Consider the following 27144-nt stretch of genomic DNA (forward strand, 5'->3'; position numbering starts at 1 on the left):
CCCTCTTGTTACCACCAGTCTGTTCTTTATTTCAATGTTTCTGGTTATATTTTGCTCACTTGTTTGTTTTGTTGATTAGGTTCTGCTTATAGGTGAGATCATATGGTATTTGTCTCTCACTGTCTGGCTTATTTCACTTAGCATAATGCTCTCCAGATCCATCCACGCTGTTGTGAAGACATCAGCAAAATGAAAAGGGAACCATATGGGAATATAAATTTGCAAATGATACCTCAGACAAGGGTTTGATCTCCAAAATATATAAAGAACTCACATGACTCCACTGTGGGCAAAGGACCTGAACAGACCCTTCTCCAAAGAGGGCATACAGAGGGCCCAGAGACATATGAAAGGATGCTCAGCATCACTAGGCATCAGAGTGGTACAAATTAAAACCACAATGAAATACCACTTCACACTGGTCAAAATGGCCATCATAAACAAATCAACAAACAAGTGCTGGTGATGTTGTGGAGAAAAGGGAACCCTAGTACACTGTTGGTGGGAAGACAGAGTGGTGCAGCCACTGTGGAAAACAGTATGGGATTTCCTCGGAAAACTAAAAATGGAACTGCCTTTTGACCTGGCAATTCCACTGCTGGGATTACATACTAAGAATCCTTAAACACCAATCCAAAAGAACTTCTGTATTCTAATGTTCATAGGAGCATAATTTACAACAGCCAAGAGTTGGAAGTAACCTGAACACTCATCTGTAAATGAATGTATCAGAAAACTATGGTACATTTACACAATGGAATTCTATGCAGTATATATGATTAGTCTTATTCACCATCTTATGCACTCCACTAATACCCTTTCTTATTGCATCTACAACTTGTCATCGTGATCCCACTGTCTTTATCTCATTCTCCATCTATCAGCATAGATATGGAGTCTGAACAATGCCTACGTTTAAAATACATATGCTGTAGTGGAAAGAACTTGGAATAGATGGTTCTGCTTTTTATATATGTGATAATAGAAAAGTTCCAAGGTTCCTTCAACTTCTCTTTTGACATGTAGAGTGAATATGTCATTATACATGTATGTATGTATTCACTCACCAATATCTACTGGATATGACTGTATGCAAGTAACTAATTCAGAGTTACAAAATACACTCTTGAGGGGACAAATGACAAAAATTCACGTATCTAGGAAGAGTTTATGTGTGTCAGATAGTTATATGGGCTACAAAAAAGAGTGACACAAGGAAGAGGGACAAGATTGTGGGCCTGTGTGTGGTGAGGTGAGGAAAATAATGAATACTGAAAAATAAAGGTCAGATAGAAAAAAATCTACGATTTTATGCTATATAGGACTAGTACCATGACTTTCTCTACAAATACCATTAAGTTCAATGTCTGAAATGTAATCAATATTACTTAACTATTTGCTTTAGATAAAAGAAGTAACTTATGTAAAAGTGCCTCTTAACCCCTAAAATATTAAACAAATAAAGGTTTTTATTTCAAATTCCAACTTCTAAGGCTGTTTGGAAAAAAGAACTTTTTTCAGTTTCCTGAACTAGGAAAAGTGGGAGCAATAAAATATGTCAGTAGTATGCCCTGCAGTGTGATTAGGAGTTAGCTAGGAAAGCCCCTGGATTTCGTAAAAGGGAAAATAAAATTTGTTATAGCTATCTGTTTTTCCTGCAGTTCTTTGATTAATTGTTGCTGAGAAACTCAGCTTGTATTTATAGGATATGTGGAGGAAGAAAGCAGAATTAAGATGAAATGTTATCAGGAACTCCTTTGAGCCTTAGGATCTCTGTACTCAACTAGCATACATTTAACACCACAAAGCCATGCTTGGAAAATGCAAAAAAAGCAAATCTATTTTTATGAAAGATAGACCTAGACATAAGACCACCATTCTGTGGCTAGAATGATCAAAAATCCCAAAATCAATACAAATTATAGTCTAGAAGCTGAGAGTAGCAAATTAATATTATCTGAGACTTAGTGTTACCCATGTCAGTTTTACCTACTTGTGGTGTTACAGGTACAATTTTAAGCATTCGTGGATCAAGAATCAAGTCTAGAATATTCTTGATGGTTTATCAAGGGCATAAAGGAAATATTTTTATAATTAAACCAATTGCCCAAAACCTAGAGAATACAGAAACTTCAACAAAGTAAGATAATTGTTATACTTAGTGTCTTCTTAAATTTTCTGTTAATTGAGCAAGAAAATATTTACAATAAATGTAAGGGCTTCCAAATATTTGTGTATCTCTCGTTCACATATTTGATTTAATTTAACTGTAAATTATCAGAAGTTCCTACTTGGTTACTAAGAGAACAGAGTCAGGCTTCATTGAAAAGGTGCCACTTGAACATAATCTCCACACTGTTCTCTCTGTCACTTAGGCACAATTGTCTTTTGGCATTTCTGTATCTAAAACCCACTAAAGTAAGACAGTGTCAGAAAAAAATAACAACAACAAAAAAAGAGGAGTTAGATGAGAGGAAAAGCTCAGGACTTGGTCTGTGAGTAGATGTGGGCCAGGGAAGAGAGGGTAATCAGCTCTGTTAGAAAGAGTAAAGAGTCGACTTTGGCTGAAACAGAAGTTACTGGAACAGAAGCAGTGGTAGATACTGGCAGGATGCTCTAAATTTACTGTGTTTATCATTGGGAATCATTGAGTATTGTAACTGAGATAAGAAACCCAGTGACAAAATTGGGTTTAGGAAGTTAAAAATGTTGATTACTTAATTTTTAGACATTATCAAATTTAACTTCTATTTAAAGTATCTTGGATTTTTAAATTAAAGATTTTTTTTTGGTGAAAAGACCCAAATCATGCTAAGTTTAGGTTTTTGAAATCAAAAATACCTTTCATGCTTATTCGGTTTATTCTTTACCCCATCCTGCAAATAATTTGAGGTGTACATAGAAAGAAATTTTAAAGTAAAAGATTATTTTAAATGAATCAACCAAAAATTCAGAATAAAGGAGATAACAGGAAGAAAAATATGTGTACAAGATGTGCTAATGGAAAGTAAGCAAAATATCTGCCATGAGATCTTATATAATTACTGCATTGAAAGTGGAGCCTAACACTCTACTAACTGAAGTAGAAATAAGATCACTTATAAAAGTTCCCAATAGTTTCAGAAGAAGGGCAGCTTTTGTGGCCATGAAGGTTTAATAAAAGAAATGTAAGAACTACACTAAGGACAAAATAGTAACACCCTGACCAGTATTCCTATAGTAAGTACATCAACTAGCTTTCTATGGCTGTTCTTATAAACACTTTCAATATAAGCTAAAGTAACAATTAAAAATTCATTTTATAAAGTTAAATGTGTGGAATAAATGTATTATGTTGTAAAGGGCACTAGGAAACCATCCTTATTCTAAAATAGTTTTTCAAGTATGGCACCACTATACTTGAAATTATATGATTTTCATCAAACTAGGAATTTTTCTATTCCTATAAATTCAATTAAAAGTGCAAAAATTACTGAACAGCAATACTAAGTCTGCACTATTTCACTTTATTGGATTGTTTCCTTTGACACTGAAACCTAAGATATGAAGTTTGCTTCATGTGGAGTCCTTGAATTTCTGAAGAATTTGATTTGAGAAAGATGAAAGCATTTGAGTTTTAAATCATAACTAGGAATGGTCCCTTCTAACATCTAATTTAGCCCATATTAGAGCAAATAATATTGGATTTTCCCTCACAGTGGCATAGACTATATGTTTGTTGGTGTTTTACCCCTGAATTATCATCAGATATTAGCTCATTTAAACAAATGATTTAGACTGTCTTAGGGTTAAGACCAAACATGAACTTTTTTTCCTCTGTAAGAATACCCATTTGGAGTTGAAGAGAAGGAAACAGAAAACAAAAGCTGTTATCTATTCCTTTCCACAAGTTATTGTTATTTTTGTGTTTTTATGTTCAAGGTTCATGTATCTGTAAGAAGCTAGGGAAGGGCTTCCTGCAAAGAAAAATAATACACAAAAAAACAAACCTCATGGCTCCACCTCATGAGAGAGAAGAAGACCACAGACTGACAGACATTGAAATCATACAAGTGGACACTACATTTTGCCATGTCACTGGACTCTGAGCTCACTTGCAGTGCAAAGAACACCATGCAGGATGAAGATGGATACATGACCTTAAATATCGAAACTCGAAAACCAGCTCTCCCCACAGGTAAGAATGCCCAGAGCCAATGATTTGAAAATTAACTATTGAAAGGGCCAACCCTAGTTTCCCCCACCTTTTTTTTTTTTTTTTTACTAATATAGCACATAGAGTTTTATTTTCCTGAATAACCTTCTTTTTCTACTGCATTTGAATAGTATCTACATAGGATCAGATAGACTTGTTTAGACTATAAACAAGAAAAGATACAAGCAGGGAACACTACTTTAGGCCTATAGAGTTTAATGCCAGAGGGAATGTGCTTGCTGTTAATGATCACCAGGAGAAAGAACACTGGCAAGATCTGCCAGTGATGTTCACAGCTCTCAAAGAACCTCCAGAGGACGGGTCAGGAGCATGCCCCATAAGTACGCCACACTGCCTGCCCCCTTTCTTCTTTATTGTTTGCCCACAGCTGACCCTGCTTCTTCATCACGGTGGCGTGTGATGGCTCTGGTGCTGCTGTTCTTGTGCACTGGGCTGGTCATTGGGCTGGTGGCTCTGGGGGTTATGTGTAAGTATTGACTCATTGCCAATGATTACATCTGAGAAAGGCAACTTTCAAGGGTCCTGGTGTATGCCACTAAGCTAAATTGTCACTGTTCATGTATTTGTCACTACTCCCATCTTCCTATACACAACTGCCAAGATCCTCTCACTAAAGGGGAACTCTGACTTCTTCCTATAGAGTAAAATCGTATTTTCCATTTTTATTAGTTAAACATGATTTTCAATAAATTTAAACTAGTCTTTGAGTTCTCCTCAGCACAGACTCACTTAATCATTTGAAACTTCATCCTCTCATCCTGTATATCTCAAGATCCAGCCAACATGGTGTTAGCTCAGTTTCACAGATAAATTCTGTCCCTCTGCCTGAGATTTGGCTCATTCCATTCCCTCTTCCTAAAAGGGAATTTATTTTCCTATAAATCCAAAAGCCTTCCAATGTCATATTATCATCGATACTGTTGTTGCTTCTGATCTTGTTTATTTTTATATTTTAGAATTATACATTCACCATTTTTATTTATCTGAACACCTGAGTACTTTCTGCATTAAAAATTAATATATATTTTTTAGTACCCAAATATACTTAGTTTCCAAACATATACATTTATACATATATACAACATATCACCTCAAGATTTCTTTTTTATTGTTGTTCTAGCACAGTTGTCCCAATCTCCCCCATTGTTTTCCCCTGCCCAGCCCCCCACAGTCAGCCCCCCACACTGTTGTCCAAGTCCGTTTATCCTCGTTCTTTAACTAGACCCTTTCCCTTCTTCCCTCCCTTGTCCCCCTCTGCCCTCTCCTCTGGTCCCTGTCAGTTGGTTCCTTGTTCCCATGACTTTCAATATGTTTTTTTAAATTAAATGAGTGTTTTGGCATTACATGAAAAACAAAATAACAGAGTTTCTTCACCTTTGTGAAATCCACCTAGAAATCTGTACGTAAGGAAACTTTCAAAACAGCCACTATGGGCACGTGATTTGATCAAGACAGTTTCTTATGTATGATTATCTCCTTCCAATAGCTCACTTATTCTCAGCTCTCATTTTTTATGCCTCCCTTTCCCCTGACCATCCTTGCAGAATTCACTCACTCATGTGCATCTGCAAACATTTCATGCACTGATAATCCTAGTGAAATTACTTTATTGGAAGCTCTTTGCATTACCCTTATTATCCTTTATTACAAATTATTAACTAATTTTTATATCTAGTTGTCACACAGCAAAACTGCCTACAAATTGAGAATAAAAGTCTCCCAGGGACTCTGCAACACTTAACAAACCAGTCCTCCCAAGATTTAATAAATCAATCAAAAGAAAAGGATGATTTCAGTAAGTATGATTTCATAACTTCTTTATCTTCCCTACCCCTGAAGTTCTTCTGTGATGGTAACTCTGGGAAATCTTGAGATTGACAGGAAACATTGAATTTGGGGGAAAAGTAAGCCCTATTTAGAATAAAAAGATTCCTACGCTTGATTTCTCTTTAAGGGCATAAGAATACCACATGTGCCCCAAACTGGAGACCTTATGAAGATAGGTGCTATGGGTTTTTCAGGCACAACTTAACCTGGGAAGAGAGTAAGCAGTACTGTATCGATAGGAATGCCACTCTGTTGACGATTGCCAACCAGGACATACTGGTAAGGAGATTCCCACGGCAAATATTTTGAAATCATAAGGAAAAAAATCTGAAGTGAAACATGCTTTCCAGTTTGTGATGATCTGAGAAACTTATCAAGCTCAGTAAAAATTACATTTTTTACTGAGTACTTTTTATTCTACAAGTGAACTTGCTACAATTCTAAATATCAAATAAAATTAATTAACATAGATATATAATCTAACTTTTTTTTGTCCCAGAGTCTTATTATGAGAAGCTTTGTCTTTATGAAGACAAAGAACTGTATATGCCTTCTGACCATTATATTTATCTGTGTCTGCAACAGAAATACATCAAATCCAGGACTGCATTAATACGTTGGGTTGGATTGTCTCGCCAGAACTCTGATAAAGTCTGGAAGTGGGAAGATGGCTCAGTTTTCTCCAAAAATATGTAAGCCATTGGAATCTCAGAATTCAAGCCACAACTAGCAATGTTTTTTCCTGAGATACTTTATCCTTTTGAGTACAAGTTACTTAAAAGTTGGGTGGTAGCTCTATGCCCTACTGTGTATTACATAAGCAGAAGGTGGACAATTTACACCCTAATCCTAACAAAGGCACACTGGTAGTAAGACAATTCTAATTCCCAGTCCTCTGTTGTTTATCACACACACTCCTATTCCCAGTATTTTTTCTTATGTGTTTCTATTAACCACATTACTTTTTACTATGAAATATAATTTTTAACTCAATCTAATTCTCTTCACATATTTTTAGAACAAAATTACCCTTACTATTTTATGGTTGAAAGTTACTTGTGGGTTCTTTTGACTTTTTAGTAATAGTGACCTAATCTTCCACCTTAGGGGTCTCCAAGAATCAGGCACATCATCATTCACAAAGTGGTTCTAATGTCCACATCAGAAGGCTCCATCCTTCCACAAATAATTCAGGCAAAGGAGCCAATTATGTTGAGTTATTTAATGTGGCTTTTCAATCTTCAGTCTCAATACCTTTTGTTCATATCATAACTGCAGTATCTCTCTCATTAAAAGTTAAACTGATTAACCCAAATTTGTACAATCTGATTATTACTGAGATCTTTAGTTAATTTATTTACAAATATTTATTAAGTACTTACTATGAGTAGGAGATGAAGGTCCTGCAGCTACAGCAAGCCTTTTCGTAGACCTTGGACTTTATCTCTTATCACTTGCTGCCTCATTCACAATATTGCAAGCAGATTGGTATTCCCTCTGTTCCTTCAGCAAAATCAGTATCCCCCGACTATATGTAAGTTCCCCAACAGAAAGGATCTTGTCTTTCTTAGCCACTTTATCACCACCATAGAAAACAACTTTGATACATGCTAGGTATCCCATAGATACTTGACAAATGAGTTAATAAATGCACATGTTTTGTTTTCTTATCATAAGCAATGTAGTAGAGAGAATAAACAACCACAATATAGTGTGCAGTCTTATATTTGCTACCTTATAACATAAACTTTTATTTCAAAAATATTTAATCAACTAATTTTTTCATGGACTCATTTCCATCCTGTACAGCCACTTGCCCTACGAGGCTCTCCTGCCTCCTCCCTGCTCATCCAAATCCTACCCTTCCTTCAAGACAGAACTCAAGGATAATCGTCTATAACAATATAAAATGATAAAGTCTTTCCAGTCTCTTCAGATCCCCATCCATCTCTTCCTCTAGGCTACTATTCACTTGCAACTACTCGTACTATTCACTTGCACTACTGTTCACCTGCAGCTTAATCTTATTCCACATTAAATTAGTAATTTAAATGTACATAGCACTGAGCATTTCAAATGTACGTAGTTTATACTTCCAAGAACACTGGCAGTCTCTCAGCCATCTGAAGGTTCTTTCTAACTTTATTTTTCCCATAAGTTTGTCTCCATTTTATGTAACAAAATTACACACACAGTTTGACTGTTCATTGTTTGGCTTCCAAAGGACTCATTCTACCTTTTTCATTCACAGGTCTGAACTTTCTGAAAATGCAAGAGAAAACATGAATTGTGCTTATTTTCATATTGGGAAAATTCACCCTACCTTCTGCCAGAACAAACATTATTTAATGTGTGAGAGAAAGGCAGACATGGCAAAGGGGGACAAACTACTTTAATGCAAAAAGATGGGCAGGATGGCACAGACAAATGTTTGATTGTGTAATAAAAGATCTGAATGAAAGCATCACTAGCCATAAAATTGCTTATTTTCCCCTTTATTCCCCTTGGAGTCATCTTTACATTAGGTTTTTTTTTTTTTTTACCAATACCTCTTAGTCCTTTCTTTATGCAACCCTTTATTACTAAGTCTCCTTTTTATATGTCCGAAAGATTCCCAGTTCCTCTCTCTTTTTATTAATTTTCTTCTCACCTTCCATTTCTAACTATCTCAACATTTTATGACTCACTATATCTTCAGACATAAACACATCCATTTTAAGTTGGAACAAGAAAAGTTAGGGCTTAGTTGACTTAAGCTGTAAAAAAGATTCAAGTTTGAAAACTATATAAAATATCTAAGTTTGAAAGACAGCATAAGGTAGTAGAAAGGACACGAAACTCGGAATCTGTAGAATAATTTAGATGGTGTGATCATTTACTTAAAGCACAACCATGTCACGTAATCTCTTTAACTTCCTTTTTCCTATATTTAAAATAAGATAATAGCTGGCTGGTAGACCTCACAGTTCTACAACATAAAACTTCAGAGCATTAACTGTATCAGAAACTCCTTGAAGGCAGACACCGTGACTTTCCTATTCGCTCTCCTATGCCCAACACCAAGCACAGTTTCTGCCTCACAAGGAACAGAAAAATATTTTATTCTTATGGAGTGAGATAATTCATTATAAAACACCACAATCAGTAAAACACTATACACATATAATATCTATTACAAGTTTAACTCTTGTAAGACTCAACAGCAGTCATTTTTTTTCTTCAAAGAAAGAAAATAAAGTTTGCAAGAAACCTGATGGGGCTTTAAAATGAGTAAATGGTTCTTAACGAGGCCGTAGGCTAAGAGACAGAACAGCAAGTCAAAATGCTTTATCTAGTTCTTTTCCTGAGAGCTCTATACTTGGTTTTTGCTGAGTAGCTCATGAAATATTTATAGCTATGTGAAGAGGCACCCTTTAGGATAACAGGCAAAAATTGCATTTCCTTGCCACAGTTTCCCTGAATGTAATCTTTCTTTTTAAATTAGTGGTGATAAAATTTATAAACATGATTCTCGAACATCTCAGCTGAGATGTTTGTTAAAACATTAGACATTCAAACACAAATAGTTACGGTACTCAGTTGAAAGGCTGAGGAGACAGCCCTATCTTTTAATAAACTCTCCTATAAGTCATCTCTGATATATTTCAAGAAACATTACATTAGAACTGAAATCCTATGTGGCTTTTGGTAAGTTACTTAGTCTCTTTCAAATTCAGTTTCTTCATTTATAAAATGAGTTTAATATTACAACCTTATTCATAAGGTAATTCTGAGGATTATTAGTGTAATTATATAAAGTATTAAGCAGAGTACCAAGCATGTGATGAACGTAATAAATATGTACTAATTTTATAGCTTTGTATACTAACATTTAAAGACATTTAAAAAAACACCTCAGATTCTGTTTCTACTTTAAATGTCTTGAGATCTTGGCTTTGGGAGGTTAGTATCATTCTTTTTCTATTTTTACTTATTTATTTAGAGAAACCAAATAGGAACTAATAATTCTAAAAACCACCTAAAAAGCAGTTATATCTCTGGACTCTAATGTCTTATCTCTACTAAATTGAATAAACACATTTATACATCACCATGGCGCAGCAAAATTTCAAATAATATCTTAGTACATGGCAAAAATGCAATCTGAAAAATGTAACAGGAGTGTTTTTTATTTTTATTGTTTATACTCATATCAAAAGTATTGTGTACATGAAATCAGAATCACATGGATACTGTGACCAGACCACCTGGTTTTAAATACCAGCTCTTTGACTTGAGTAAATAACTTGACTTCTCTGTGCCTTGGCTTACAGTGAAGATACAATATACTGATAGTAGAACCTACTTTATAGGTTGTGTGATAATCAGAATAATTCATTTCAAAGTCCTTTGAAACAGTATTTGGACTATAATGAATAAGAAATAAAAAATGGTCTGATTAAAACCATCAAATGTGACACAAGTAACATATTAATCTTTTATTGGGAGGACCCAGTGGTTCCCAAAGAAATTTATAGAGAATACACTATATTTGGAAAAACTACATCTTTCTCAGCATCATAGTCAGTGCTGATAAAATCCGACAGAATCTGGAAATTACTGACAACACATTCAACTATGTTTCTGAGTTTAGTCTTAATGTACATTTGATATACTTTTGGTGTCTTTATTTTTTCTCCTGAAGATAAAAATCATTTCCCTGATTAGGTCACAATTAGGTTTCAGATCAGAATCTCAGGTCACATGAAAGTCATGTCAAATACTTGGAGAATTTTCTGAACATTCTTTATTTGCTTCTTGAGACCTTGTTATCCCCACCCTGTGCCTTGGGAGGCAGAACACAAATGAACAGCCTTGTTACCGAACAACAGGTCCGGTGGGGGCAATATATGGCCCACCCAGGGACGCCAGAAACTGCTACAGAACAACAGGGGCCCCTCTCAAGGACGGAATACTAATATCTACTGGTCTCTTCTGTCTGCCGCCAATTGGAAAGACATCTCTCAATGCCAGAGATTTGTGGAAAAAAATGTTTATTTAATGCTATTCAGGCCTAATGCCTCCAATAAAATATCAAAGTCATTTAGGGTATACACCTACACACACACACACACACACACACACACACACACACACACAGCTCTCCATTCTCCCACTGTCCCAACTCTGGGTACCATAAATCAGGAAAAGAGCACACGTCTGTTTTTCAGGCTGCTGGCACCATCAGCTGTGTCGCCCTGCAGAATCTCTAGTTAATCCAAAGTCATGTGGTACCCTCTCATGGTCCACTAGCAAGAGTTCTTTGTACCAAGTTCCAGTCAAAGTCTCTTCTGCTTCCCAGGCCACGCTGCCAAAGGGGGCACCCCAAACCCGCATGAGCCTTTTCTACCAAAACTGCAGGGGTCCGCACTCCACCAAAAGCATGTGTCTTTCTTCTTCACCTGGCTGCCGGGATCTCCATTCTGGCAAAGCTGTGTGGTTTTTCCTTTCACCTGGGAAAGAGGGGGTCTGCACTCTGCCAAAACCACATGGCTCTCCCTCACCTGACCAAGAGGGGACCCTTACTTTGCTGAAACCGCGTGGCTCTCCCCTCAGTGGCTGCTGTGTCTGGCTTTTTAAATCCTCAGGCCAATCTTCCTCTGTACCCCTATTTCCAACTCCTCCCATGATCAGTTATACCTGCAGTACTTTTGTATTATTACAAGTTTACTGGGCTGCCATTGTTAGTCTGGGCAGGTATTGCCCCCTGTCCTGGAGCCGATCTTCTCCAAGCTCCCATGCAGGAGCTGTAACTTGGGGGACCTGCCCCCAGTTACAAATTGTGGGGTAAATGACTTCAGCCCCCTACCTCCAAGCCTGGCCACAGCCATTTAACATATCCAAGTGACCCGCCGAAGGCTACAGATATGTTAAATGACCACGCCATGGATTAGCTGCAAGGCTGTGGCTGTACAAAACAGCCCTGCATGTTCCTGCTCCATGTGTCCCTTCCCCCAACTCACACCTGTGGGGGGAAGGAGGAAAGACATCTTATATGTCTCTCCAATATTCCTATACGCTTTAGGTGGAGTTCTGGACACCATTCCAAATCTTTTTTTGCACCTCCCCCCTTGGCTGCACCCTGTATCAGCCTCACTTGGGCGGAGTTGGCCTCTGGCTGCCAGCTGAGTTAGCTGCAGGGAGGTGCTGCCAGTGATCAGAGGGTGAAGGGAAAGAGTGGTCAGGGGACTTGGTTCCCAGGCTCTCTTTCTACCATGTCTTGGTTTGGCGGAGGCTGATGTTTTCTATCTTGGACCACAGCCTCTGTCAGGTGACAAAGTTTCATTAAACACCCTTCCCCGAACCCTTCAGGACTAAGGGTAACAACAGCATCCCAAAATGTATATCACCTTCCATTTTGCTTCTGTTAATCTTCCCCAAAACTTTATAAACAGCGTCTGTATCACTGCCCTTAGGTTACCCTTGAGTGCCATTTGTTTCCTTCTGCTACAGAGATCAACGATTGATCTAGTGAAACACTGAAACAAAAACAGCACACCGCAATTTTGCAGAATGTTGGGGTTGGCAGGCGGTAAATTATTAAAATATGACCTTTGGCCAAAGGGACAAATAACCAATGACAAAGTATTGAATTTCTCAATACCAGAGCAATAGTCACAGCATGGGGCAGAAATGGCCATTTGTCTACTAAATAATTCATATTTCCTGTCTAGAGTAAAGTTGACATGGAAAGTTTGCTAGCTAGGCAAAAGTTATATTATCCGAACCAACCTTCAGATCCAAGGGCATTACATTAGTGCACGTGAAGGGTAATACATGTTACTTCTAGGTCATGGCTTTGAAGCAGCTGATGTGGCTTTTCCACCTTCTCTTCTGTTCCAGTGACTAGAAGTAGAAGACTTGAATGTTTCACAAGACAGAAAAAGCCTGGATTCCATTTGGATGAAAACTACCCACTAACCAGGATTACTAAAGCTAGAATGTTATGTGAACAAGAAATTAATTTTTATTGTGTTAAGTGACAGACATTTTGCTATTTGCTTGTCACAGCAACTGCATTAGCCTAAATAATACAGTTTGTCAATTTATTTTAGGGATGCAATCCCTTCCCTGCTTTCTTACTGAAGGATCCAAAGTGATTGACATCTTACACCGTGGTTTGCCCATGCTCTTGTACCTTTGCTATTTAGATCATTCCCATACTTTGTGTTCTATACCAAATATAAGTGCATTTTCGCACTTATTTTTCATGTTAGCAGTGACCCAGTGTGATTACCTTCAGCATCTGCTACGTCTTAGAAATCAGACCACTAACATGTTTAATCATTGGCTGTTTGAATTCAGTTCCCTTCTCATTTCCTTCTTTAGCAAGTTGTGCTTTGGCTTAAACTTTATGAACTTCTACTTTCTGGATGAAGATGCATTTATTCTATTCCTTAAACCCTAACATTTTATGTAAAAATTGCCAATTTCAGTTCTTTCGCCAATCTGTTCCTGACTGCAAAGGGAGTTACTTGTCTTAGCTTCTCCTGTGGACTGCCTCACCTATCAAAGCGCCTCAGACATGCAGGGTGAAGAAATCTACACGTCCCTTCAGTGGGACACTCCAAAGCCGAGTGCTTATCAGAAACATCTGTCTTCCACCAAATGTTCAGGTAACCACTCTATTTAATCCAAGAATTTGCAGTTTATGTTTTATTTCTTACTGTATATTGACCCCAGGTGATTTTTCTAATGAGGCAACCCATGTCAGAGTATGGTAACGTGCATGGTATGCTAACATTCAAAAATAAACAGAGGGGTAAGTAAAGATGAAAAGGCAAAAGGACTTGGCAAATATATAGCACTTTCTCTCCAAGAGAAAGAATTCCTGGATTGGGGGAAAAAAGTGAAAAAAATCATGTTTTTATTACTTCAGGTTTGCATAAAATACTCTTTCACAAATTATCTGATAAATGTTAAGAAATAAAGAGAAAACAGACATTGAAAAACTGGCAAGCTCTCATCAGCCTGGAACTGTCTGCTATAGTAATCAGTTCTGTCTGTCTTTATTAAGTTTAATCTTTGTATTCGTTTCCTATGGTTGAGGTAACAAATTACCACAGTGAGCTCAGTACAACACAGACCTATTGCCTTACAGGTCTGGAGATGAGAAGTCAGACAAGGGTCTCACGGGGCTGCAATCGAGGCTCTAGGAGAGAGTCCATTCCCTTGTCTGTTTCCAGTTCTAGTGCAGCATTTCCTGCTTCTCACGGCTCATGGCTTCTTCCTCTATCTTCGAAGACAGCAGCATCATGCCTTCTCCCATCATGGTATCACACACTGTACCTCTGATCTCCTACCTCTCACTTAGAAGGGCGCGGACAGAACAGAATAATCTCCCCATCCTAAAATCATTAATTTACTTCTTCAAAGATTCCAGGGATCAGGACCTGGATGTCTAGGGCTGGTCCGTTATTCAGCTACCACACCATCCAAAGACACATTTTAGAATATAACCGATTACATAACCTTCATTTTTCCTTCCAGAACAGTTGCAAAATTACCTGGAAAAAATGTTCCTCATCCAACACTATGTTTAGAAAGAAATATCTTCAAACCAATCATGTTCGAGTGACACTTAGGAGAGATGAGGAGATGCAACAAAGCAAACATAACTAGTTAGTAAGGTTGTGGTCTCATATGAGGGTAAGAGAAGTGTGTTATTGAAGCTGTTCAATTTGACATTTCTTGCAGTCAAATGTAATCCAAGTTATAACTTGAATTTCAAAAAGTGTGAGTTCTCCTTTTCCTGTTACAGTTACATAGACTCAGCCTAGTCTATTCCTGGCCCAGCTGTTCACCGACATTTTCTGACTCAGTTTTATCATTCCTGCTCCTTATTTAGGAACATGGTGTCTTGTGATGGTGATAGCATGTATTATCTGTGTGGGCTCCTTAGCTGCCTCCGTTTTCTTGGCTATTAAGTGTAAGTATAAAAAGGTACCTTAAAATAATCTACATATATTATATGACATGTAGTTTTATAGAAAATTATATATGTACATTATAATAAATAAAACTTCATGATTTACAAATGGATAAATAAATCAATTATAAATACCTAAATGCATATAAAATGGCAAAATAATGACTTCCTAATTTAATTAATGCTATAACACTCTAAATACCTGAATGCTGTTATAACTTTTAATGTTCACTTGTTTGATGTTTAACTCAAATCTAACTCCATAAGTCTCTTTGGGAACAAACATGTAAATATTTACTCATATTATGATTCAATTTGTGGATCGTGTTAGCATGCCAAAGTATGCTAAATTTTAGTAAATGCTCTACCTTTGCTAATATGCATTTATTCTAAACTTGACTTGTGTAAATTATTTTAATAAGAGTTCACTTTTCACTTTATATTAGATAGGGTGCAATTTAATGTTTAATGCAAGCCTGAGAGCTTTATTTGACTAATATTTAATCATATTTATTTATTCCCTTTAGTCCAAATTTGAGATGTTTTTACCTCTAGCAAGTAAATTTTTTATGAAATATATTTATTATGAAGCTGCAGTTTCCAGAAAAGTGACTAAGAACCTTGATTATCACTCATGCTAGCACTAAGAAATTTGCTGAGACAGAGGTGAAGGTTATTGTCAAGATAGTTTTCTTTCTCGTATGCTTTAGTAAATCACTTTTTTCCTAGCAGGCATTAGCTGGTGAGGGAGAACTATGAGTTCTGAAATGAGGAAGTAAAGGGTTCAGATTTGCTTCCACAAGGTGTAAGAAACTTGACCTTGTTCATGTTAGTTACAAATTCATTTTCCTGATGGTACTGAGAAGAATGATTTAATAATTTGTTAGAGCTCCAAAAGTAATGGTGACTTTGGATATCTCCCCTAAGCGCTAGAGATTCCAGAAAGATTTCCTGATCTCACCCAACCTTCCATCTGTGCTTTATTAAAATATGTGTGTGTGTGTGTGTGTGTGTGTGTGTGTGTGTATGATCACAAATGCCAGGCTACTTTTCTAAAGAAACTCACATTTAAATATCTATCAAGCAAATATACTGGAATCATAGCTGCAGAGTTGAAAAAGAACTAACAGATAAGTAAACTGACATATAATAATTTAGTTTCTCCTGTAAAAACTGGGAACTTTTAATGGAATACTGTGCCAAGTTGTATTCTAACTAAAACAAGCCATATTTTAAAAACATGAATTCATATTTAACTGACTTTGCAAATATTAAAAGATATGGTTTAAGTATCAGTTATGCATAATAAATTAAATGTTAGTTTTTAAACTACTGGGGATAAGAAAATAAAAGAAACTACATAAACTCTTTCAATGAAAAAAATTTCCAAGCAACATTGTCAAATGACTAAAATATAGAACTTTTAAAATATGAAAATACATTAATATCCAATCATCAATTATTATATAACCCCAAAACATACAGTACATACTAAAGATATTAATAAAAACATACTGTGCATTTTTCATGTTCTCAAAAAATTTGCTGTATAGTGGATACTTAATTTTTCTTTTCTGCATAGTTCATAAAGTCTAGTTAGATAACCAAGACAATCATGTGCTTAACAAACTCTGGTTATCTTAAATGGTATTAATTGATTTTGACCCAGAAATCCCACTTTTGAAAGTTTTTTTCTGTAGATAAACCTGCATATGTAGCAATAAGGGGGACAAAAGATTAGATGGAACTCAAGTGCCTGTCATTAAGGGGCCATTTAAATTCAGGACGTGCACACATACATCATAAAGCACACAGGGAAAGGAAGAGGAGGAGTAGGCATGGCAAATTTAAAGTTGAATTGATTTTCTGTTTCCATCTGACTCTTGTCTTTTTTCCTTACCATGTTACTTATGTTAATTGTCTTACTATTTTAAAAACTCTACAGTCCAAAATATTGCCTAAGAATTCAGATTTGTTCATTTGTTTTTAAATACTTTTTTTATTTTCCTGATGCATTAATTAGGTACAACATATAACATCTTAAAACAAATGCTTTTATTGTCTTCCTCTCCCTTCATAAAAATATGGTATATTATATTTTCCCAGGTAATCATAGTGTTTAATCTATATTACTCACTTAATGCAAATTAATTATAACCCTAACACTAGTTAAAGGCACAGTGCGTTCCTTCTCACTTGGGAAGAACTAAAGAAAAGCCTCATTTCCCTTTCTGAGTTTTATTGCAGTTTTATGGAACATAAGCCTTTCAAGTAGTAATAAGCAAAGCAACAATAACCTTAAAGATATAGCTAATCTAAAGTACTCAGCTAAACTAAAAATTTTAGAATAATGCTTCAAATTCCTATAAAGAAGATTATTATTTTTTTATTATCTACACAAGCAAAATTATTGATTAGATAAAACGCATAACACCACTGTCCTACTCCCCACTCTGGTGAGATGCAGCCTTTTGTTAGGAAGAAAGCCACGGACAGCCTGGGTCACATGCTCTGCCCACAGACGGACAGGACATGGGCACCTCTTTTCTCTAGTCCATGGCTCTGGAGTTTTAGCATTTTCATCTCAGTAGCAATGCTGATGACTAAAACAGATCAGAATATGCAGATGTGCAATATGCAGATGTGCAAATTAAATATTTGATGATGAATGTTGACCAGTTAACTGGGAGACAAACAGCATGCAGATGCAAATTGCTTTTTTTACCCATAAACTTCCCCTTCATGACAATAATTTCTATTAGGAGCAGACCAGAACTGGAGCCAAGTCTGCCCTGAGACAGAGCTGACAAGCACATGTGCCATCATAAACCCAAGAAAAGTCAGGGAGCGCTGGGCAAAAGTAATATTGTAACATGTAGCGGATAAATACTTTCCATAATTGACTAAAAACATTGAGCCACTGGTTCAAGAAATTCTACAAAAATAAAATAGGATAAAAAATTAATATCAATGTTGAGAAAAATATTTCACAAAATAGGAATAGATGCTTTATAACAGGATTTTTTGAAAGAACTGGCTTAATAAGTTAACCAGACTTGTAAGATGACAACCACCAAAAATTCAGGTAAATGCAATGTGTAATTACGAGGATTGGGTCTATCAGATATTAAAATAAATTAAAACCCTAAAACCACTAAGGCTGTGTGGTACTGACAGATGAAAAGACAAGTTAGGTGAATTGAATATACTTAGAACAATAGAAATATTGCCTAATTAAGTACTTCATTAGAAATTCACAGTAAGTTAAAGATGGCAGCTAAAGAGTATGGAGGGGAAAGATTCAGTAAATGGCATGAGAAAATATGTAGCCATTTAGGGGAAAATGTTGAAGTCATATCTTATAATTTACAACAAAAAATTCCAGCAGCATCAAAAAGCAAATATAAAATAAACATACAAGTTTAATCTCCAGCATAAAACTCTTATTACAAATGACAAAAAAAAAATCTGATCAATGTGGGGTAAACTACAACAGGCCAAGTCCAAAGACAAAGTGGGAAAATGTTGCTGTAGCTTGTATCACACAGAAGGCAAACTTTATCAAAATATAACTTACACTACTAGAATCAGTTAAACAGGACTGGCTGTTACAGAGGACTTGTAGGACTATAAGGCCCAAAGTCACAGTGCTTAAGACTCTATAGTTTATTACAAGAAGAGGGTATAATCTAACGACAGCAATAACGTAAAGATAAAGATTACAGTAAGAGGTCTGGGGAGACCAGCTATAGGCAGGTGCTCTTTCTTCCCCTTGCAATATCCTTTCAGAGCACAATGTCTCTCTTAAATCAGAAAAACCACCGTGGTATACACCGAGCACCCTGGTACCAGGGACCCCCAAATGGAGTCTTGCTGGGAACATTTTGCTGATCACCCATGCACATTCCTGCAATGTCACCACTCTCAACAGCAAAGACTTCTCAGGGTCTCCTTGTAACCAGGGGCAAAGCATCAGTCATATGTCATCAAGAAACAATGCTGACAAGCTAGTATAATCTGGCCCCCCAAATTCTCAGACTGATGATTACTAAGCTACGCTAATAGTATGCTTGATGTCTTGTCCAGAGGTCAGTTACATGTGGACACTTTAGAAGTCCTGCTCAGGCAGGTTCTAAGCCTGCCTGAATTAACTCTCAAGGTCAATAAGGGCCTCATATGAAACAGAAAGGAAAAGACTAGAAACCAATGAAAAAAATTACATGGGATATAATTATACACTTCATATAAAAAGAAATACAGCTGACTTTTATTTACATATACCCAAAAATTCAACATCAAACATAAGATAATTGCAAATTCAGATGATATTGAGGTATCATTTGCATCAGCATATATGACATTAGATACATTTGGAAGTATCTAACATGGTTTAAATAAGTGCACATTACCTGTTCTAGCAATTTATCTTAAAAATGGACTTGCACATGCGCGAAATTCTGTATAATTAAGGTTAACTTATTACCGTATTTACCTCTGTAATACCAAAAGATTACAAAAGTCAATGGAAAATCACTCAACTAAATCATGATGCATTAGATACATGGCAGATCCACAGAAGGGTCTGCCATACAGTTATAGTGAAATGACCAGAAAGCTCTTTATATACTGACATAAAATTGTGTCCGAAATAAATTTTAAGGGTTAAAATAAAAGGTACAAAGCCATGTAACCCAATTGCTACCATTTGTGTAAAGGCGAGTAAGGGCATTTAATGTTCATTTTTCAAAATTCAAAATTCCTCTAGAAGAATGAAAATAAAATTGGTAAGCCTGGCTGCTCTGGAAAAGTAGAGCTGGGTGACTAAGAAGACGGGGCAGCAAAGACACTTTTTGCTGTGTACCCTTTTTAGTTTTTTATTTTTGAACAATATAAATTGTTTTGGTTTTAAAATAAGTATCAATTTTATTAATAAAGCCTTTCCCCACATTTCCTTTAGATATGTATTTTTATTTGATTTTTCAATTACAATTTAAATTCAAAATTATTTTGTATTAGTTTCATGTGTACAGCATAGCACAGTAGGCAATTCTTAAACAATGTAATTTAAAAACTTCATGCAAATAAAGTCACAAAAAATTATTAGAGATGGGTGGTTGTCTTTAGACTGTGTTGAAGAATGACTCATAACTTGTCAGGAATTTATTAGAAGTGGTTCTTCTTGTTTGAAGGGTTCCAGGTGTCCGCTATTGTAAGGAAGCAGGAAGAGAAGCTCACCCAGCAGGATATAGCACTGTCGAACTTCACAGAGTGGAAGAGGAGCCATGACCTCCAGCTAAAGCATTACCAAGCCTTGAGGCAAAACCCTTTCAGTTCAGGTAACTGATATGGGAAATAAGTTTTTACTTCGCACATGCAAATCTATGCACCAAACCCTAAAGAAAAAAAAACAACTAGCAATGACACACATTTCATTCTCTACAAAATCATGGTCAGCATCTTATAATAGAAAAGACATAATTATGATCCACTCTCCAATTCAATCTTATTTATGTATATCAGCAGTATGTAGAAAATACAGAGGTTCCAAGAAATGCAGATAAAGAAAACATTCACTCTGATTTCAAAGTGAAATTTGTGACATTAGTAGGCAGATGTTTGATCCAATCATTCAAATATACATGCTTCTTTAATTGTTGTTCCAAATTACTCAATATTACTCAAAATATTTTATTCAAAGCTTCTGTCTGCAGCTGTTGTCCAGACAACTGGATTCAGAATGGAAAAAGTTGTTACCGTGTCTTTGAAAATTGGAAAATTTGGCAAAACAGCAAAGAGGATTGTTTGAAGGAGGGTTCTGACCTTCTACAAATAGAGAGCAAAGAAGAAATGGTAAACACTGTTTTATGGTTTCATGTCATTCTGAAAATATCATGTTACCCATTAAAAGAAAGGAATGATTGTAACAAAATAGAATTCCTTGATAGTTTATAACAGTAATATGTTAGTGGTAATAAAAGTTTAAAAGAAAGAAAGTAAAAATTAGTATGGTTTGTGTTCCTTTTAATCGGATGAACAAACAATAAAACAGGATACTATCCCCAAACCAACGGGCATATGTTAGTTCTGTCCTTTGTTAATCAAAAATGGGAAGGAGTAAGAGAAGTACCGTTTTGTGACAGGCTAATCTACTCTAAGATACACATACTATGATTGTATATATGTTTTAAATAATTATGTTTAATGATGTAGAGAAGTATAATAACCCATAAAAAATTTCAATTATTATGGAAAATCAGAAGTACAAAAAGTGAGGTGATGTCATGAAATGGACAGGTGTGTGAAAATGAGCATTTACTAAATGAATTGTTTAACTGACATTTAACCCAATTTACTAATATCTTAACAAGCAGACAATTAGATGTTTTTCTAAAATCATTCTACCCATATATATGCGTGAAGCAGAATGCACAGTTACACATTACTGGCCTTATTAAAAGTGTATGCCACTGTGTTCAGTAATTAGTCAAAGTTTATTTTTACAAGAATAATGGGAGAAGAATTTGTTAAGTGTATGTAGTAAGAAGGTAACTTGAACTAATTTATTACAATATTGGGTTTTCACTATGCTTTCTGGGCAAATTTGTTGACAAGTGCTAGTAATGTTTCTTCTAATACAATATGCCTTTAGTTAAGTTGCTTCTGGAATCTTTTAAACTTTTTCATGTAGAAGTCTACTGAGAAAGAATGACCTATGTGCTCTGTGTTGCCAAGGATATTTTATTTCTTCTTCTGATAGTGAGAGTTCAGTATAACATTTACCTTTTTTGACATATGTATCTGCCAGACTCTAAATCTGGTAAAACTCTTTTAAGGCCAGATGTTTACTTTCCCATGGTCTTCAACAATACATTGATCATATGGCAACAGAAAAAATCTATAAAATGTATTTCTTTTTTATATTATATATACGTAGTTTTTAAATTGTTGTTCAAGTACCGTTGTCTCCATTTCTTCCCCACCCACTCCCCAACATCCCACTCATCCTCACCTTCCACCAATTTCCCATTAATTTCTGTCTAGGAAAAATTGCACACTTTATGGGTCATGGTAGTTTATTGTTGGGGTTCCCCCCATTCACCATCCAGGTCTTGTTCCTTATAGGACTTTATCATTGGCAGCCTGAGGAAGATCAAAAGTGACCATGATTACTGGGTGGGACTCGCTCAGGATGGACCTAGCCAACCTTGGCTTTGGCAAGATGGCTCCTCTCCTTCCTCCGACCTGTAAGTGTTTCAGGGGGAAAGATCACAAAGTTACAAGAAAAAAAAAACACATGAGGAAATTCAAATGTTCCTTTTCTTTTATTTATTAGGTTTTCTCCAGGAAACACAACCAGCATCATAATTTCATAGGCTTCTGATTAGAATCAAAGCTGAGATAATTAATGAGTAGCTTTATGGCTTCTAAATCTTCTTCCTTCTCATCCTCACTGCCATTATCCTGCAGGACATTTACACTAAATCTGAGTCTGAATGAACAGTATTATTTAATTATCAAGTATATTTTCTTTGTATAATTTAATGACTAGAGAGTGCTAAGGAAAAGAGATTATAGAAATTATTAAGCAATTTGCATAATTAAGGTTTTCAGATAGACCTAGGGAAAATTGGTGAACAGAATTAGATGCTTTAGTATTCTGAGAATTAAGAGTCAGGAAAGATAGTCTAATTCAGAGCCTGTCTTTATGCTTTTATACATAGTTTGTTCAAGTTATATTAACATATTTTTACTGAGCGAGAACAGCTCTGGAAGATTACTCCAGAAGAGTGCCATATTCAAAGAAAATAGAACAAAATAAAGGGTACACACCTCTCGTGAGTTACCCACAACAGCATGACTGTAAGCTCCATACTTAACCTCGGATACCCTGATTTGCCTCTCCAGGTTCCCAACACAGAGACCGCCTTCAACTCACCAGCTCTGTGGATACCTCAGAAACAAGAGCCTTTCTTCCACTAACTGCAGCAGTTGGAAATACGCTATCTGTGAGAAGTACGTGCTAACATCCTCTGTGTGAAAGAAGTTGGGTTTGAAGTGATCCATTGCCATAGTATTTGGAACAGGCCATTGGAAAACCTGTTGCAAAATGCCAAGGAGCAAGTGCAAAAGTAACGTTATATGTGAGCTTAACTAGCTGCCTGGGACTCAAAACTTATTTTTGCATTTACACTGGGTAATATTCTTCAGTATATCCCAGACATTATTTTGACAGTGTTCAAATTGCCAGGAATAAAATTGATTTAGAGGACAAAACCCTGAAGGGTTGAGAACAAACTGAAGAAAAATCACTGTGATTTGTCATGCTTTTTAAAAAAATCTAAAGTGACCATAAACATATAGAAATCTGTAAGTCACTGGGGAAATGATGCAGTTCTAGATGATTGATTTTTTTTAGGTAAATAAATAAATGTAGCCTTTTAAGGTCCCTGTCTGCCAGATCTCTTATTCATTTGCTAGGCTTCCAAGGCATCGTTATGAGTCTGGGGGGATGTGAACACAGGGATATGGATTTTCAAATCGGAAGGAAGAAAGGCCGATGTCTGCTGCCAATAAGACAATACCTTTTTTTAGGACCATAGATTTCTACAGGAGAGATGAACTACGAGAACTCTTCACAAAAGTGGAAGGGAAAGTCAGGCTGCCGACACCAGACACCAGCGCGGTTCCAGTGAACCGCAGCTGCGTGTGAGCCTCCCCTCTCCTTCACTGACTATCCCGCCACTCACAAATCAGAGGACTCACCGTCTGGGTCCCAAAAGCGTAGCACTCCGGCACTTTCAATTGCATCTTTCTGTGCCTCACTTTCTTTATTGTAAAATAATAATAGAAGTTATTTCAAAATATTTTTGAGCCTAAAATCATTAATATATGTAAATTGCTGATAATAGTGCCTCACATGGAATTTGACACTGTGTTGGTACTTGCTGTTATTACCTGAAGTACCTTGCCAGTAATCTCTAGGTATCAATGTTATGTGTGCATTCCAGGCAAAAGTGACCCTTTTTCTCTTTATGTCCCAGGAATGTTGAGAAGATCATGTTTATATGTAAAGTACCAGCAACTATCTGGAGAGGTTATCTTTCTTAAAGTGAATGAATCTCTTCAAATACATCTATAGACAATCTGTGTCCTAAGTTTGCAGGCTTCTCGACATGGGTTAGCTTGTTCCCAAGGGACAGTGGGTATGAAAGTATGTTATGATCTGTCAGAAGGAAAAATCACTATATTACTCTCCACTTACCATCCTTACAACAACTTACTATACAGTAGATGTTCATCAAATATTTGCTAAATTCAACACACTTTTTAAAAATCTTTCATTTGCACAAGGAGTAGTTGAGCCACACTAGATTCTCATCTTTCTTTATAATAAAGGCACCATTTAAATAAATAAAGTCAAATAAGCTAATTCACGGAAACAGTGCAAATCATGTAAGTGAGACCTAGAAGTCTATTGAAAAAGGTGACTTCTGAAGGAAAAGGTCCTGTAAGGATGGGAAGGGATGTTTTTTTATTTTTTAATTTAGTTACCCTTGACCTGCAGTTTAAATGGTGAGGATTTCAATACAAGGGATTTTCTCTACTTTTCTGCTGAACCTAGGGAAGAAGACGAGCAAAGAAAACACTATGCTTTCGGTTTTCACAGCTGGCAGCTGGCAGCTGGATACTATAACCTGGAGTAAAGGGGGAACAATAACAATTTTTAGTAGTGAAGGCTGTTTGTCTTCAAGATTCTTCCAAGTTTTGTCATGGAGCTATGTTTAGGGAAATCATAGGAAGCATTTAATAACTCTGGTTAGAAAAAGTACAATGAGGCAAAAGGCAAACATCCTTCGGCTGACGTCATCCTTCCAGTATGCGCTGCAGTATTTACAAGTCAGAATTGCATCTGCACCGCTGCTGGCAAGATCTCCTTCAAATTCCCTCAGTGACAACAGTGCTCTCCACACGGGTGTTATGGGTGGAAGATTTTTTTCCATCCGTAAGGTTGCTTTTGGCCCAGGTTATCAAGGGCTTTTTCAAGGCAATGGAGAGAGAGAGACTGGGCCTTTGCCCTGGTGTAACCAGTTCCACACCCTAGTCCCACCAGTAATGAATTGGGTGTCTTGAGTCCTCTGCTCACTGAGTTCCAAGTGAGCTCTTAAAACAGGGGAAAGAAAAGGAAATATAAAACTCTACCCTACAAACCTAAAGAGGCTTTGTAATGTGGTATGGTTAAAGTACATTAAGTATGCAAAAAGAAAAACATTACACTAGTAAGATTGAAAGAATAATAGGAAGTAGTATGAGATTCTAATAATCTAGTCACACAATAACCTTGTAAAGAAGTTATGCACACTATAAATCAGATTATGCCATTTTTTGTATTTTTCAAAAATGACAAGAGTCCCTTTACAAAGTATTTGACTCTCACGTATTAAGGCCCACCCTGAGACAACCTGCTAGACTTTCTATTTATTTCATAATCTGTTTATATCCCCAAAGTAGAAGCTCTCATTATACTTCTCTCACGCTTCCTGCTGTTACAGGACTCATGGCCTGTTTCCTGTTGATAAGTTTTAAGAGCCGGTTCAATATCCTCAGGAAAAGAAAGAACTCACTGTGTACCCTGGGGAATTCAGGTCTACCAGGAAAGGCCACATTCCTCGTTTGGCTTTTCTGGCAACTTCTCCAGAATTACCTAAACATACAAGGTCTTCTCCTGCTGAAAAATCTATTCATGGGGGCTGCCTTCTCTGATTCTCAATGGAAAATCGATCTCAGCAAACCATATTTTCAAATTCATAATGATTATTTTCTACTCATAATTTTTTTTAATTGCGGAGAGAATGTTGTGCCATACTTTTTTTCTGTTTTCTGAAATATTTGCTCATAATGTGATTAGTATTGTGAGCTTTGTTATACAGATGAGGGGATTCTTGAAGGCAAAGATGGAGGGAAATAAGCTAAAAAATAGCCCCAAATGCTAAATAATTATTTTTTCCTTCTTCACTAAAGAGATGCTTCCCCTTAGACTGCAGATTTTTATGGAGAATACTATTTAATACCCACTCCGGGCAGCTGGACTCATTCAGGCAGTGCCATTTAAAGAGACTCTTCTCATCCAGTCCTGAACACTGGAGTCAAAACCTATGTGCCTGTCCCTATATTACAAGTCAGTCCACAATGTCATCTGACTTTCTCATATTAACCATATTTTCTTGCTTCAGTAACAAGGCTTAAATAACACTTAACTTTCATTGAGTGAATAATAACACTTAATGAGATGCCTTATCCATATTTCTTGTTATGTGCTTACTACATTAACTGTGTATATTAAATATCTGCACTCATCATGGAAAATATTCAGTAATATCCACAGCTCCCCAATGCAGGTGTCTCTACCATTTGTTCACAAACACAGGTCTCCAAACAAGGTTATTTATGCTCGTTTGTGCTCCTCTATAGTTTAAAATACCTGCTTTTTGCATATTTTTAATATCCCTTAAATTTTATATTACAATTTAAATTATGGAACGAATTTCACATTTACCTCATTTCAGCTAACATTTCAGCAACATGAGGGAATTGTAAATATTTCCACTTTATATTTAATAAAATAAGCTTGTTGAAATAAAGTAATTTTGTAAAAATAAATAAAAAATTAGGGATCTCAAATTCCTGCTTGATGATCACAAATGCTGTTCTCTTTGCCCAACACCGTAAATCAACACAAAATTTTTTTAACACTGAAAAATTTCCCAGCTAATAGGCAGAACATTGAAAGGAAAAATCTTAAGAAAGAAATCTGTAATTCGTGATTGGGGTTGTGCATATTGCCATCCTGAGAGAGGGCCACCTCCACAAGAGGGCAACTATGTATGTCAAAGTCTCCCACGTCCCATGACCTGATTGAATGACTTGCCCTATTGCAGTTCGGTTCACTCACCTTGAGCCACATATTGATGACAGTGTGCTGCAAAGGATTTCATTTTAAAAACTGTTAAAACCATCCTCCTGAAGACAGCATGATCTCAAAGACTTCTTATTTTCCTCAAATATTCAAATAATCAGTACTCTGGTAGAGCCCAAAGTCTCAGTAAAGTGCAAGCAGAACACTGACTTTTACAAT

The 27144-nt window shown here is 36.2% G+C and overlaps 2 protein-coding genes across 3 annotated transcripts; both read left to right on the forward strand.

Moving 5' to 3' along the window:
• The first annotated feature begins 3983 nt into the window (after nt 1-3983).
• Nucleotides 3984-8501, forward strand: CLEC1B (C-type lectin domain family 1 member B). 2 transcript variants are annotated; one of them, XM_037167857.2, is made up of 6 exons: nt 3984-4177; nt 4584-4682; nt 5892-6011; nt 6171-6322; nt 6629-6735; nt 8295-8501. In XM_037167857.2, the coding sequence occupies exons 1-6, from the start codon at nt 4072-4074 to the stop codon at nt 8437-8439; spliced, it is 729 nt and encodes a 242-aa protein (XP_037023752.2). In that variant the 5' UTR covers nt 3984-4071; the 3' UTR covers nt 8440-8501. The 2 variants fall into 2 exon arrangements, with proteins under 2 accessions (XP_037023752.2, XP_037023753.2); XM_037167858.2 differs by lacking the exon at nt 4584-4682.
• A 4950-nt stretch (nt 8502-13451) lies between these two features.
• On the forward strand, nt 13452-23453 carry CLEC9A (C-type lectin domain containing 9A). The gene is made up of 6 exons (XM_037167772.2): nt 13452-13698; nt 14931-15011; nt 20201-20347; nt 20710-20861; nt 22134-22255; nt 22917-23453. The coding sequence occupies exons 1-6, from the start codon at nt 13608-13610 to the stop codon at nt 23047-23049; spliced, it is 726 nt and encodes a 241-aa protein (XP_037023667.2). The 5' UTR covers nt 13452-13607; the 3' UTR covers nt 23050-23453.
• Nucleotides 23454-27144: the final 3691 nt, after the last annotated feature.

This window comes from Artibeus jamaicensis, unplaced genomic scaffold (genome assembly GCF_021234435.1).
Source record: "Artibeus jamaicensis isolate MK-2021 breed Jamaican fruit bat unplaced genomic scaffold, CSHL_Jam_final contig_233, whole genome shotgun sequence".
NCBI classification, from domain to species: domain Eukaryota; kingdom Metazoa; phylum Chordata; class Mammalia; order Chiroptera; family Phyllostomidae; genus Artibeus; species Artibeus jamaicensis.

Excerpts from the sequence above, each read along its gene's own strand:
- CLEC1B (XM_037167857.2), top strand. The coding sequence starts at position 4,072 with ATGTCACTGGACTCTGAGCTCACTTGCAGTGCAAAGAACACCATGCAG. Across the intron at positions 4,178-4,583 it reads AAAACCAGCTCTCCCCACAG|CTGACCCTGCTTCTTCATCA; the intron begins GTAAGAATGCCC and ends GTTTGCCCACAG. Across the intron at positions 6,012-6,170 it reads AAAAGAAAAGGATGATTTCA|GGCATAAGAATACCACATGT; the intron begins GTAAGTATGATT and ends TTTCTCTTTAAG.
- CLEC9A (XM_037167772.2), top strand. The coding sequence starts at position 13,608 with ATGCAGGGTGAAGAAATCTACACGTCCCTTCAGTGGGACACTCCAAAG. Across the intron at positions 20,348-20,709 it reads GCAAAACCCTTTCAGTTCAG|CTTCTGTCTGCAGCTGTTGT; the intron begins GTAACTGATATG and ends TTTTATTCAAAG. Across the intron at positions 20,862-22,133 it reads TAGAGAGCAAAGAAGAAATG|GACTTTATCATTGGCAGCCT; the intron begins GTAAACACTGTT and ends TGTTCCTTATAG.